The sequence below is a fragment of the Epargyreus clarus genome, unplaced genomic scaffold, assembly GCF_041222505.1.
Source record: "Epargyreus clarus isolate Ecla_fem2 unplaced genomic scaffold, WU_Ecla_fem_2.2 ptg000019l, whole genome shotgun sequence".
Classification (NCBI taxonomy): Eukaryota; Metazoa; Arthropoda; class Insecta; order Lepidoptera; family Hesperiidae; genus Epargyreus; species Epargyreus clarus.
The window spans coordinates 4,342,172-4,355,735 of record NW_027332227.1 but is presented as its reverse complement, the minus strand read 5'-3'; the positions used below and the strand labels follow the sequence as shown (position 1 = coordinate 4,355,735).

Genomic DNA, 13,564 nt, shown 5'->3' with positions numbered 1-13,564 from the left:
TTTTAATATGGGGAAAAACTACTTGAAACCTTTCGCGTCGACAGTAGGTAGGTGGATTACTGGAATTTGGTACCGCACTCCGAACTTCTTGATGGTACAGATATGTTTGTACTAGAGTTGCGCAAAATGTATCACTAAAGTGAAAAGAGTGATATATATCTTTTGAACTCAGTGATATATATCACTCTTTTAGCTCAATAGCTCACTTTAGCTCAGTAGCTCTGTAAAGATATAAGCGACAAAAATAAAACACGAAGACTTAAAATTAGTAACGATGGAAAAAAGTTTTATAAAATTAAATGACTTACTCACACATTAACAGACACAATAGTCTGCAAGACAAAATTGTTTTGACATTTTTGATTCTTATAATTAATACAAAACTGGCAAGAAATTATATGAATATATATATGAATTATCACAGCCAACGCTATTTGTATATCCCGGTTTCCATGTTCTTAGCAATAAAATATTTTTATTTAGTGTTTAATACGTAACCGTAACTGTTATATATCTCAATCAACGCATTTGACTCGAATCAGGCTCACTACTCACTCTCAGTCAGTCGCTCATTTGACTCATCGCTCACTCGCGAGCTAGTATAACACTGTTGAGTTGAAGAAGATCTTATATCCGGAATCGTTTGAATCTATGAACTAAACCATGTGATGCGGATATAAAGATATAATTCAAATCCGTCGGAGTTGATGAGTGATTAGCTCTTTGGTGAAGATATATATCTTTTATATCACTCACTCGCGAGCTACACAATTCTAGTTTGTACGTTTACTTAGGTACTTCATTTTAAATTCCTATAGGATATAATTATCGATATGTTTATACCTACAATTGAAATGGAAGGAGTTGAATTAAAAAGAAAATTACACGTCCGTTAATTAACTTTGCTCCCATGACAGTCTTCCGCTATAACTCTAAGAACTTTTTAAGTAGAACTTATCTTTAATAAGAAATGTAATGGATGTCCCTGCGGTATCTAAATCTTTTTAACTTATATATCTTTCTGAAATTATTGAGCATTGGCAAGCAACGATTAACCATGTCTATAAATGAAAATTTTACTCAACGTGTATTTCCATGAACATGCCATATTATAACAAAAATGTAACAAATGAAAAGTAAAAATAGAGAGGAGTCTCCATATAGTAATGGGTATCTTTACAAAACTGTAATATAAATGTTAAGTGTATACCACAGTCAAAATGTTTGAAAACACAAAAACATGGTCGTTAAAACCCTCCGTGTGCCATTGCGCCTATACCGACTATTGCATTTGACCATTTGAATTATTTCAATTCAAAGACTATATTGCAGCATTTTGGTGGAATATTTCAAGGCTAAAGTTTTACGTGTATACCTACTCAGTCGTACTTAAGTATCTGCGCTAAAAAGCACTTAAATGTAAGAAGCAAGGTTTAGTAGTAAGCTCCTTAGTATGTTACCGCCGAGTTTCAAAAGCGAGTGTGTCTTAACGTGCGACTAAGTACTAGCATAATGAGAAGGTGGCCTATTTCCGCGGAAACGCAAAGACAACACATTTCTTTTCGCCAAGAATATAATTTTAGAAGTAGCAGGATTATCTTTTTGTGCCTAAAGTGTGGGTACAAATATTATTATTTGTATCTTTTACTTAATTGTTGTCGTGTACCGTAAAAAGGCTGGCTAGTCTCAATTTTTCTGACTCTCAGGAGGGAGGGAGGAACGGAATTTGTCGACGAAAAACCAAAGGCATACTCTTGTTTGCTAAAAGTGGGCTGTGCCCTCTAATCCCCATCCCTTTTACGCCCATGTACTTAATTTTATGTACATAGGTATATATATGGGCACATTTGCAATACCATAACCCTTCTAGGCCATAACTATAGAGCTATACAATACCTATCTAAAACAAAATTTATCCAAAAAATATATGCGTCCCCAATAAAATAACACAATACAACAATTATATCGGCTAAGGCAGCTCTAAGTAGACCTAGGTCTTCTAAGTAATGACTAATGAGTCAGTTTCGGGTCGCAATAATGAAGCGGCAAAGTAGATCGCGTAATGTCTAGCTAATTGCCAATTGCGCCTTCGATCTCCGGTCTACCAACCTGCACTAGACAGGACATGTTCCATTAGCAGTCTACTAATTGATCTCGCTTCTATTAATATTCGCCATCGTCGATACGTGAAAAACGTTGTTGCTGTAAACATGTTTAAAATGCAAACGATTAGTGTCCCGACCTTAATTTGTAAGTAATTGACACACTAATTAGTGGATTCAGAACGCGAATTAAAATGTTTCCTAATTAAAACTTTGCTTCGTCAATTGAAACTTTATTTTTTACCGTACCTAGGCATAATGGTGAATTACAGTTAGGAAAAAGTACGTCAGAGCAAATAACATGACTTTCGTAACTTACGATAAGCAATTTATAATACCATCCTGTTTAAATTAGAATTATTATTATTATTGTTTACTTAGTCACAATACCACATCCATTTGATCAAAACAAAACAGGGCTTGAAGCTGCTATCATGGTATCACTAAGGATTCTATTGCATCTACTTACGATTGACATTAACTACCTATTAGGTACTATGCAAACATATTGATAAAATTAAATATGCGTTTATGACGTCATTTTTACATAATATAAATACTAATAAATAAATAAATAATACAGTAAGTAGTGTGGGTGTACATTTTAACATACTAATGTAGTCATATTTAAATGAATATATCGCAAGGGTAACAACAAAGACATTTCAGTCTTTGTTGACGACACCCAAAGTCCCGAAAAGGTTTGTTTGCTCTCCGTACGAACACTTGACCCGTAGCCGTCGGACCCTCGTTTGTGCTATTTAAATATCACAAGTCAGTTTACAAAAAAGATCCGTACTAAAAGGTTTCGAATATTACAATGCTTATTAAAATGTAAAACTACTTAGTACCTACTTACTTAGTATGTTGTAAAGTATAATTTATTTATTTATTTATTTATTTATTTAAAATTTATTGCATCACCTCTAAAAAATGTGCAAAAGGGCAAACATAATGCCTGATGGCATTCTCTACCAGTCAACCCTGGGTGGTTGACTGGTATAGATTTATTCTAAGCACTTTAAATAATTCTCTCTATTTTATTTAAAAGGTTTCGAATATTTATATGCGTGTAAATATGAAACACTATTACGTACCTTTGTGAACTGAAATATTTATTCTACGCTAAAATTCAGTGCACTTTAAACAATTGATTTCCTTTCGCTTTATTCACATTATCCGATTCAAATTCATATTTCAAAAGTCCGTACTAAAGTACAGTACGTAAAGTCCGTGAATTTACGTACTGTACTTAATGTGTTATTTTAAATCAACGCACACAATCGTGATGATTATCTTGATCGTACCCGATTTAACAATAGATTCTTCAGCAACATTTTATAGGACGAAGCATTTCTCGTATATGGATAATGCAGCACCAACATAAGTCCGACAATGCTGAACGTACAAATAGGTACCTAACTAAAGGATTCTGCTAGTAAAGCTTTGAAGAATTCCACCATTCATCACGTGCCTTTCTCTTTGTAAGAAGTAAGTATACTTTCATTCCGTAGAGCAATCTCTACGCATTTCTTTCACGGATTTTTTTTACTTGGCTTACTGCCCATTTCCTTAAGGCCGGAGCATGATAATATTTTAGTTCTATGACACTGGAAGAAATTATCGGAATGCTCTACTTCTCAGGCTTGTGACAAGATAAAATTGTAGTAAAATTTTGTCCTGACCTATATTTGGTTGTAATAAAGTTTACGTAATAGGATTACATTTACCGATGAATATATATTATAGGTTATTTTGACACTTCTCGCGCACCTGTTGCGTTATGATCGCTAAGCCAGGCAGCCCTTCAAAGTCCTTTCATTCCCTGTTAGGCAGACGTGACAAGGAATAAACGATATTGTTTATATTTGGATTATTTCTGATCATTGTTGTTTGCTGTACCCAGGAGGAAGGATGGAAGCTGAACAGGAACAACTACTATCAAGAGGGGTGGCTGGCGACAGGCAACGTGCGCGGCGTGGTGGGCGTCACGTTCACGTCGTCGCACGCGCGTCGACCGCACGAGCTCCCGCTGCGGACCAACTACAACCTGCGCGGGCACAGATCTGATGTAAGTGGCTCTATCTAGGAACAACTCCTGAACAGGGATAACTACTACCAAGAATGGTGGCTGATGACGGGCAACGTACGCTGCGTGGTGGGCGTCACATTCACGTCGTTGCACGGGCGTCGCTCGCACGAGGTGCCGCTGCGGACCAGCTACAACCTGCTCGGACACCGGTCTGATATAGGTTTCTCTATGTGTGAATTACCACTGAACCTCTATTCATAACTACTACCAAAAGGATGACTGGCGACGGGCAACGAGCGCGGCGTGGTCAGTAACAACCTGCGCGGCCACAGATGTGATGTGTGAGTATTATAGGTGTCTTTATCTCGATCGTTTCAATTCGATGCGATTTTTCTGAAGCGCTAAAATCTTTTTTGTGTCCATCGATATATTCGTATGTGAACTGTTCTTCCTACTCTTACTCGTATTACCTAAGTATAGTTACAGCACTTACAGCTCATGAAAAAATAGGCTATTAAAAATCAATCTTTCTTAACTTGATCCTAAATGCAGAAAATACATTATTTACCTTAGATGAGTAAAATCTAAGTTATTTTCATTCAATTTTAGTAGACAATGATCGAATCCAATATTTTCATAGAGTTTGTTTGGGTTTCATTCCGCCTACGACGAGATACGGCTACTAGAAATAGTTCGACGACAACCGCTAATAGAGAAATCGACTGATTGAATTTTATTGCCACTCTAGGTTTCTATAGACTGCAATGGAGTTACCTGTCAAGGCAAATTTAAATTCGTTGCCTACACTGTTGCTTTATTTTTGAATTTTCGAAACAAAAATGGCGACTGAAGGGTGTTCGCAAAAATACAAACGTCACTAATTGTGAACACACGTGCAACCTACGAACTGCCAGCGTTACCGCAACATACGGGCTATAAATGGCTACATTTTACGAAATAACGACGTGGAAAAATAAAGTACGCTGTGTATTGTCATTGAGAAGCAGAATATTTTTGTACCACGTTATTTTAGCACCTTCCAACATAATTTACTTGAAACTCAAAAGATTAAAAGTGCGAATAACAATACGCCTTCATCATGATAAAACGCAAGCACCGCTTTCGTTTAATACACTTCAACTAAACTGGCGCTGCCTGTAGCTACATTTTGTGGTGAGGTGGGCTCGAAAAGGTGAAAAGAAATAGCGAATGTATGTAGTATTTATTTTCTTGTGAGAGCGAAACAAAACAATTTTTCCAGGCTAACGTAATGATGCCTATGATTGTTCGCATGGCACGGTAATTTCAGTTTATTGTTCCAAGAGCGCAACGTTGTGTTTTAATTAAACTGTTTTTAAGTTCTTTGTTTTTTCTTCATTCGTTTTGTATATCAAAATAATTCTATACAAATGAGTATGTTTATTTTACGTTCTAATTTGCGTAAGTTTAAATGTTAGGGATATTATCAAGCTTACATCGGTAGAGTTGATAATATTATTACAGAATTAATAAGCAAGTATGTATGGAGATAGGCAGATATACGAGTACATACCTTCGTAATGATCATGTATTAATATGCATAATTTTCATTAAACTAAGGCTTCAGGTTTTTATTTGTTTTCGGCATAATAAATTTCCTTTCATTTCCTGGTCCAGGTAATCCTTGTAAAATGGAACGAGCCGTACCAAAAGCTGGCCTCGTGCGACAGTTCTGGCGTGATCTTCGTGTGGATCAAGTACGAAGGCCGCTGGAGCATAGAGCTGATAAATGACCGCAGCACACCGGTGACACACTTCTCCTGGTCACATGATGGACGGATGGCTCTGATTTGTTACCAGGTAACTAACGAATGCTTAGTACATACTTAATGTAATGTACCTAATACTTGGCCTGGTATATAAACATATTAGTTTTAGCCGGAAACATAGGTACTCACCATTTAGAAGCCGTATAATTACTACTACCAGAAAAAAATATCTATGGCTAGTGTAGTAATGAGGTAACGCCATACAAAATTCTATCTACATTTTAGGCATACCTAAGGCATAATCGCACATTTTTGCAAGTAGTATAACTCTTACTCGAAATAAATAGCCTTATTGTAAATATGTATTATTTTTGATTACAAGGATAGTGATTAACTCTTGTATGTTATAGATTAAATAATGTTATGACAGGCCTACAAAAAATAGATAACATAATACTTTCACATCGTTATTGCCAAGCGGATTAAAAAGGTTAAATACCTAAAATCCTTCACATAGTTAAATCTGGCCATTAGCTCCGAAATCCTATTTTAACGAGTAAACGTTGTGATATTCATTGGTGTGTCGAGCACGACACGTGACTCTACATAAAGGACGAATAGCCGTCGTTCCAATTTGCTAAAAGGTTTCTCTGCGCGCTCAACCGGACAACGCTATTTGACACCACTGAAAATAAACTTGTCAAGTAGTAACTACGTAGTTAGGTATTATTTCTGTCTAAAGAACTGTTAAGCACCACTGTGCTCCTATTTCAAGATTGTGGTGAGAGAGACATACTGTTTCGGGTTCCAACTTAGACCTATGGGGTAACGCATCCGTAGCCGACCTCACTTAGTACACTAATCTTATCTACTCTTGGGGCAAGTGCTCATTGGCCGTGCACGGCCGTAGCCACTTACCATCAGGTGGACTGTGTGCTCATACGAGCTGCTTCCCAATTATAAAATAAAGGAAGATGAGGAGCACTTATCACTTATCTTATGTATCCATGGACGTATCCATTATAATGCCATTTTAAGAAAGTCGCGTTTTAATTGAGTTTGGTTTAAGGTAAGAACATATCAATTTTATGTTGAATGAACTGAAAATAATAAGCTTATTCCAACGTGCTTTTCAATATAAAAGTTAGTTTCGCAACGTGATCTGAGAGTAAATGTATTATAAGGTATTTTTGTTACAAAATTTCCTTTTCAAAAGTTACAGCTACAAAGGAAATTCACCAAAGGTGAGTTCTTATTGTTTACTTCCTATTATACTGTACCTTCAGGTATGAGAAAAATATCTTAGAAAAACAAAACAATGTATTAATGAGCGTTACAAAATAAACAGGCGTAGCCCGAAGCGCGTAGCCTTGCTGTAGCCACCGTAGCAATTATTCGGACTTTCAGCACACATTATATTTATTTAGTGCTTTTGGACTGCGATAACTGCCAATATTTTATTTGAAACTTAACCAACGATAAATTACGTGGCGGGATTGAGCAGGAGTGTTAGAAACCACCGAACACCTATACTCCTTACATGATACGTAAAATGACAAATTTACATACAAATTACATATATACACATATTACACTCATTAGGAAGATTTGAGTCGTGATCTATTCGACTCCCGACGACTCCCTAATCAACCCGATGTTTAAATAAACATCACGAAAATAAAAATTGAAACTAAAAATAATTACTTGTGATTAAATTGTAGATGTACATAAAAATCGCGTTACACTATAGTCTGAAATCTATTCTGGACCTAGTTTGAGTGAAATTCACATTTCTTTTTCATAGAAATTCACGTATTGAGGAATTCTTTCAGAAGGCAACGTATCTAAGTGTGAGTAAAATCGTATAATAATAACCCAGCAATGTACATAAAAGTTGTACGTGTATTTATGTCAGACATAAGATCGTAGGTACACAGAAAACATATTGCTCGAGGGTCGTTAGACGCAGTAGGTAAGTAAGGTTAGCATAACAGTAGGAAAACGGTGCGGGAAAATTGTTAGTGAAATATGGCTTCAGGCATATTGCGTGTTGGAGAGCGAGCTTCGTCGGTGCCTAGTACCCATACAAAATACCTTTGTTGAATTCAATAGCTTTTGAGATACGAGTACTGGGTATGCAATTTAATTGAAAACGATAAAACCGTGGCTTCAATAGATTGATCGAATCAAATGAACTTTATGCAGATAGCTTGCCTAGTGGCCTGTATTCTTTGCCTAGGAATAATTAAAGCGCTGGCAATTCATGTGTCGGAATATACGAGATGCGAAAGCCGTGCAGCCGGTCGAAAATCGATTCAATTAATTGCCATATGGTACGGGCATTCAATGAGGGATACTTTCAACACCGAGATTTATGATATTATAGGATGAATAATAGTTTTTATAACCACTTTAATCTGCGATGTCGGCTCATATTCGATCCATATGTTCGCAATGTTCTTAGTTCAAATTAGAGTTATTGCTTTAAAAGTGTGCTTTGTACGGGATATTGTACGAGTAAAGAGTAGGTATCAAGCAGCTATCAAGCATATTACATAATTATATTATGTGTATTTTTAGCACAATTGTTTATTTTTTATTATACTTATTTGATCATAAAACAGTGTGGTAAGCATTTGAAAATATGTAGCTAGTGATGGAGATAAACATAAATCCCAGATGAAATTCGTGGATTTATGAAAAAATCTGCTGTCCCTACAGAGAGGAAATATGAAACCGTCAAAATGTCTTCAATATGAACTCAGTAGTGTATTGCGGTTGGATTTTACGAGTAAAAATGTAATTATAAAAGTAATGTAATTCATTTAGTAAAGTTTACATTGAACGTACAATAACGAGATGACGACATTAAAACGATTTTGTTTTAGTCGGCGTTGGAAAAAGTGGCTGTTTTTAGTTTGCTTATAATTAATTAATAACTGCAAACAAAGCTAAATTTGACACATTTTAGAGAAATAACTGCATGAACATATAACACTATATGGTACAAAAGTAGCTAGGCATAAGTAGGTATACACACGCAAATACACAATATGTACCTACCTATAGCGAGATTTTGTTTTTAATTAAATGTAATAATAAGTACCTACTATTTACATGAAAAAATATTTGAATTAAATGTTGTAATAAGTACCTACTATTTACATAAAATATTAACCGTTTACCAGAAAACTTTGTCATTTCGTCCTCAACTTTTTGGATATCTGAAAATAGAAATCTCGCGTGTTCTGTTCACTTTCATAGGTCAACCGTCTTCAAAATGTCGACGCGATGATGGAGTCGAAAAAGATTTTATCTGTCTGATATCATAAAAGGAAAAGTAGACCTTCCTTAAAAGAGGTTATTAAAGTTTTTAGATAGTTTTAGTGCCGGGACACTAATATCACTCTGAGCCCTAGGGAGCGTCTGGCTACTACTTTTTTGTAAGAGAGTTGTTAGTCCTTAAGGGTAGCAACGCATCCGTAATGGACTTCCGGGATGGGACTTTTGTTTTGTTCGGCAGAACTTAAACATTTTTAAATGGTGATACTGTAAATAGAAATAAAAGTTTCATATTTATTCGTAATGGCGCATAAACAAATAGTGTTTGAACATGTTTTCTATTACGAAAAAAAGTCGATTCAGTACATTAGCTTGATTTAACTGTTAAAGTCAACAACGCGAGGAAACCTGCCTGAAAGTTTCATATTTGTTAAAAGGACTACCAACTCTACATTAATTAGTGAGGTGACCTCTTCGATCCCTAATAGTGATCGAAGGGTGACCTTAACCTGTGATTAGGCGAAGATAGAAAACAAACTTTTTGTAGCATATTTATAAATCTCTATTTGACTGAAGGCGGAAGAACGCTTTGTGGTTCGATTTCGCCGCCACCACTGTCACACCTATTTCTATCTCATAACAGCAATGTTAAGCGCTGCTGTGTTCTGGTGTGTGTGATAAGGGACACATACTTATCCGAGCTTAGTCCTCAGGGGTAACGGCGCATCTGTGGCCGACCTCAGATAGGAATATCTAATCCTATCTGGGGTTGATTATAGATGTCCATGGGCAGTAGAAGGCACTTGTCATCAGGTGGACTGCATGCTTGTCTGCTTCTCCTACATTAAAAAAAATTTACTAAAACAGGTAAGTAAAAATATGGAATAATGCTTAGTCTCTATAAAAAATAACTAAATGTGTATTAATGTTGTACAAAGGATGGATTCGTGTTGGTGGGCTCGGTCGCGGGCCAGCGGTACTGGTCGTCAATGCTGTCGCTGGACGCCAGGATCACCTGCGGCTGCTGGACTCCCGACGACAGCCAGGTCTACCTGGGCACTGCGTCCGCCTCCCTGGTCGTTATGGACGTGCATGGAGCTATGGTGTCACAAGTGAGTTAATAGGCTTAATAACATGAGCTTAGCTTTAGCTTATTGATTACAGATGTCCATGGGCGGCAGTAGCCACTTACCATCAGATGGACTGCATGCTCTTTCAGGTGGAATTTTTACCACGCTTTTATTAGCTTGACCTGTATGTATGTATATAACGGAATCTTCGACTTCGATTTTCACCCACTTCGAGCGATCCGATTAACTTTAAATTTTTAACACTTATCAAGAAATGATGACAATACATGATTTTTATAATTTTGTCCCATTCTCCTCACCAGGATCGTCAGGGTAACGATTTTAGCGTGGTATTTAGTTTTTAAATTATAATTATTTTTCTTAATTTGTGGATGTCTAGAGTTTTAATCGTACTTATTATTAGGTAGTTCCTTTATTAATTAAGTAAACACATATGGATTGATTAAACAAAACGTAATAATGTATGCATGGCTGCTGCCTACAACTGAGGTATTTAAATATTGTAATGCATTCAAGCAACTTAATGTTTGTTTTCGCCAACAAATCTTTATGGATATTCGCTTAGTTTAAACAAGTGTTTGTAGACTTGTGAATTCACGGGCTTGGTGTTATTAAAGTTATCTGAATGCCGTATAATTTCTATAATACCGTCTATTTGCATTTAAAAGTACGAATTTCAAATCAGTAGGTAGGTACTAAACCTTCACAATAATTAGCATGAAAGTCCATTAAGCCCTAATCTACATTACATTGCCTAAAGCAATTTATTGCAAAGCCAACTCAATCGATCATAGCAATTAATATGTAAATGTGTTAGTGAACTCATTCAGATAGGGTAAAGTCAGGTAAGGTAAGGTAAATAATGAGTTTTGAAGTGTCATGATGGTAAATAGAACTCTTCGTAGCTTGACTAATATAGCACTGATACGAATTATTATTGCTCAGATCTTGAAAATATTGAATACGTGTCGTGTCGAAGGGTGGCAATCTTGAAGCGTGCAAGGTTGATAATGTCTGGGCAGAAGCCAACCTCGAGAGTAAATTATAGCATGTTCGGGTAGTACGTTAGCGGCCCTGGCAACATTTCAACTAGACCGGAAAACCCGATCTCATATAATCTGGGGGTTATCTAAAACAAAGGAACTTGAAATTAAACGTTACATTGAACACGTTGACCTTATTATGTAACAACAAGTGAGGAGGTTCTATAAATTCAGCTTATTTTATAGCTACTTCAAAGTAGATGGGATATTTCACCACTTCTGAGTAGCAGATAAAGTGGTATCTCAGAGGTACAGGAACATCTCCCACTTCTAAGATTTCCTTACCTCATTCTTAATTACACGCTTCTACTAAAAGCATAAAGTCAATAGGGACTCTTAACCCAATAAAGTTTATTTCATTTCTCTTTATATTAGAAGCGCACACAAGTGTTCAATTTTTAGCGTACATTTTTTAAATATTGGCCTTTAAATTCGCAGGTAAAGTTAGTCGCCGAGGGTAGCATAACGTCAATGGCGTGGTCCTGCGAGAAGTTCAAAATGGAAGAAGGGGAGGACATCGGGGAGAGCAACATCGGTCACGTGCTGGCGGTGTCGCTGGGCAGCGGGGAGATCGTGCTGCTGCGAGGACACGACGACGTGAGCCCCGCGCGCGTGCGCACCGGCCTGCGCGGCGGCACGCTCGCTATGGAGTGGGCTAACTCGCGAGAATTGCTCGCCGTTGCTGGCACTCTAGAAGCTGGTAAGGAGAATGTTAAACACAAAATAATATATTACCCACTTTTCCACGCTGAAAGATATCGAACCCTCCTACGTATAATATCGTAACTGCAAAGTGACATCTTTACAGGAGAGCGTTTCAAAGTTTAGAATATGTTAAAATGCGAATACAATTTGCATATCTTCAGGTACCTCCTCAGGTATCTCTATGAAATTTGGTATATATATTTTATATTATACGCTTTATAACGTTACTTATGCCGATAAAACACATTAAAATAGGGCAATTTATGCAATAAAAACAAAAAGGTACTTTTGATCAGGAGAGACATTTAATCTTTAGATGTTCCGACATTCTTTTCTAGAACAAAATTTTGATCAGTTTATGAAGTAGAATAGGCTTTAATAATATATACATACCTTTCTCGTGGTTTAAGTTGTGTGATATTGGGTATGCTACGACTATCCATTGAAACAATTAACACATGTTACATACGCAGATAGAGTGTAATACAATAATTCCGTTTATGTTAAACATCCTCAATTAATTTCTACTTGATTTGTATCTATGTATGACAAAACAAGCAATAGTAACGTTCCTCAATTTGATTAGGGTTGACACCTAGCTTGGCATGTAACGCTGATACAACTAACGGATTTCGCAATAGATTTGGAAACATCTATTCTCAACAATGATAAATGGTGTATTTCGTCCCTATTTTTCAATCTGAATATAAACGATACTCTACCTACCTATTACGTATTATATAGTAAGGGCCACGAAGGTTTACGATCTAGCGTTTTAGGGGCCGTTCAAGTATTACGTAACGCAATTTTTGAAGATTTTTGACCCCCCCTCCCCCCCTTGTAACGCACCGTAACGTTTTTCTATACCCCCCCCCCCTAACGTTACGTAACACTCAAGTGTCAATTTTTACCCTAAACTCGCTAAAAAGTTATGTTATAGTTTTTATCCTTGGGATACTTTTACTTACATATTTACTTTATAATACTAAGAAATAAAACAAGAGATTTTTAATCCGAATAAGAGTAAAAACTAATAAAACATCAACTCCGAAAAAGCCGAACTAAGTCGGCTGAACCCACTCATTCAAGGGATTTCCCGTAAAACGTAAATGAAAAGGGTTGCCAATTTAGGAGTTTTAATTCCCTATTTTTTTATTAAAAAAAATGTTACGTAACGTGTATTACGGAAGACCCCCTCCCGCCCCTGTAACGCATCGTAACGTTTTACAAGACCCCCCCTCCCCCCCAAATTGCGTTACGTAATACTTGAACGACCCCTTATGTGGTTTGACAGATAGTTTTCGTATTCTAAGGTTTATGAAACGGCGATAGCTATTTACGATCGTAGGTCTTTGTTAAGGGATCCATTTGATTTATGTGTATTCCGACTCCAACATAGGCGAGAATAAAAAATATGAAGAGCTCTTCGATAGTAGAAATAGAGCAGGCGGCGTCTTTGAATAAAATTTAAGTAAACTATTCAGTCAAACTCACAAGACACAGCGGAATCAGCTTCCTTATGTTTGCACTTTCGTCCATCCTTTTTAATTCCACAATTTCT

At 36.6% G+C, this 13,564-nt stretch overlaps 1 protein-coding gene across 1 annotated transcript in view; it reads left to right on the top strand.

Annotated features, from left to right (window-relative positions):
- Nucleotides 1–13,564, top strand: part of Tusp (WD40 superfamily protein Tusp) — a 29,258-nt gene that overhangs the window by 5,693 nt on the left and 10,001 nt on the right. Inside the window, exons 2-5 of the mRNA XM_073083729.1 lie at nt 4,009–4,173; nt 5,791–5,973; nt 10,103–10,276; nt 11,737–11,998. Of these exons, the coding sequence (XP_072939830.1) occupies nt 4,009–4,173; nt 5,791–5,973; nt 10,103–10,276; nt 11,737–11,998 (784 nt within the window). The remainder of the gene's footprint in view (nt 1–4,008; nt 4,174–5,790; nt 5,974–10,102; nt 10,277–11,736; nt 11,999–13,564) is intronic.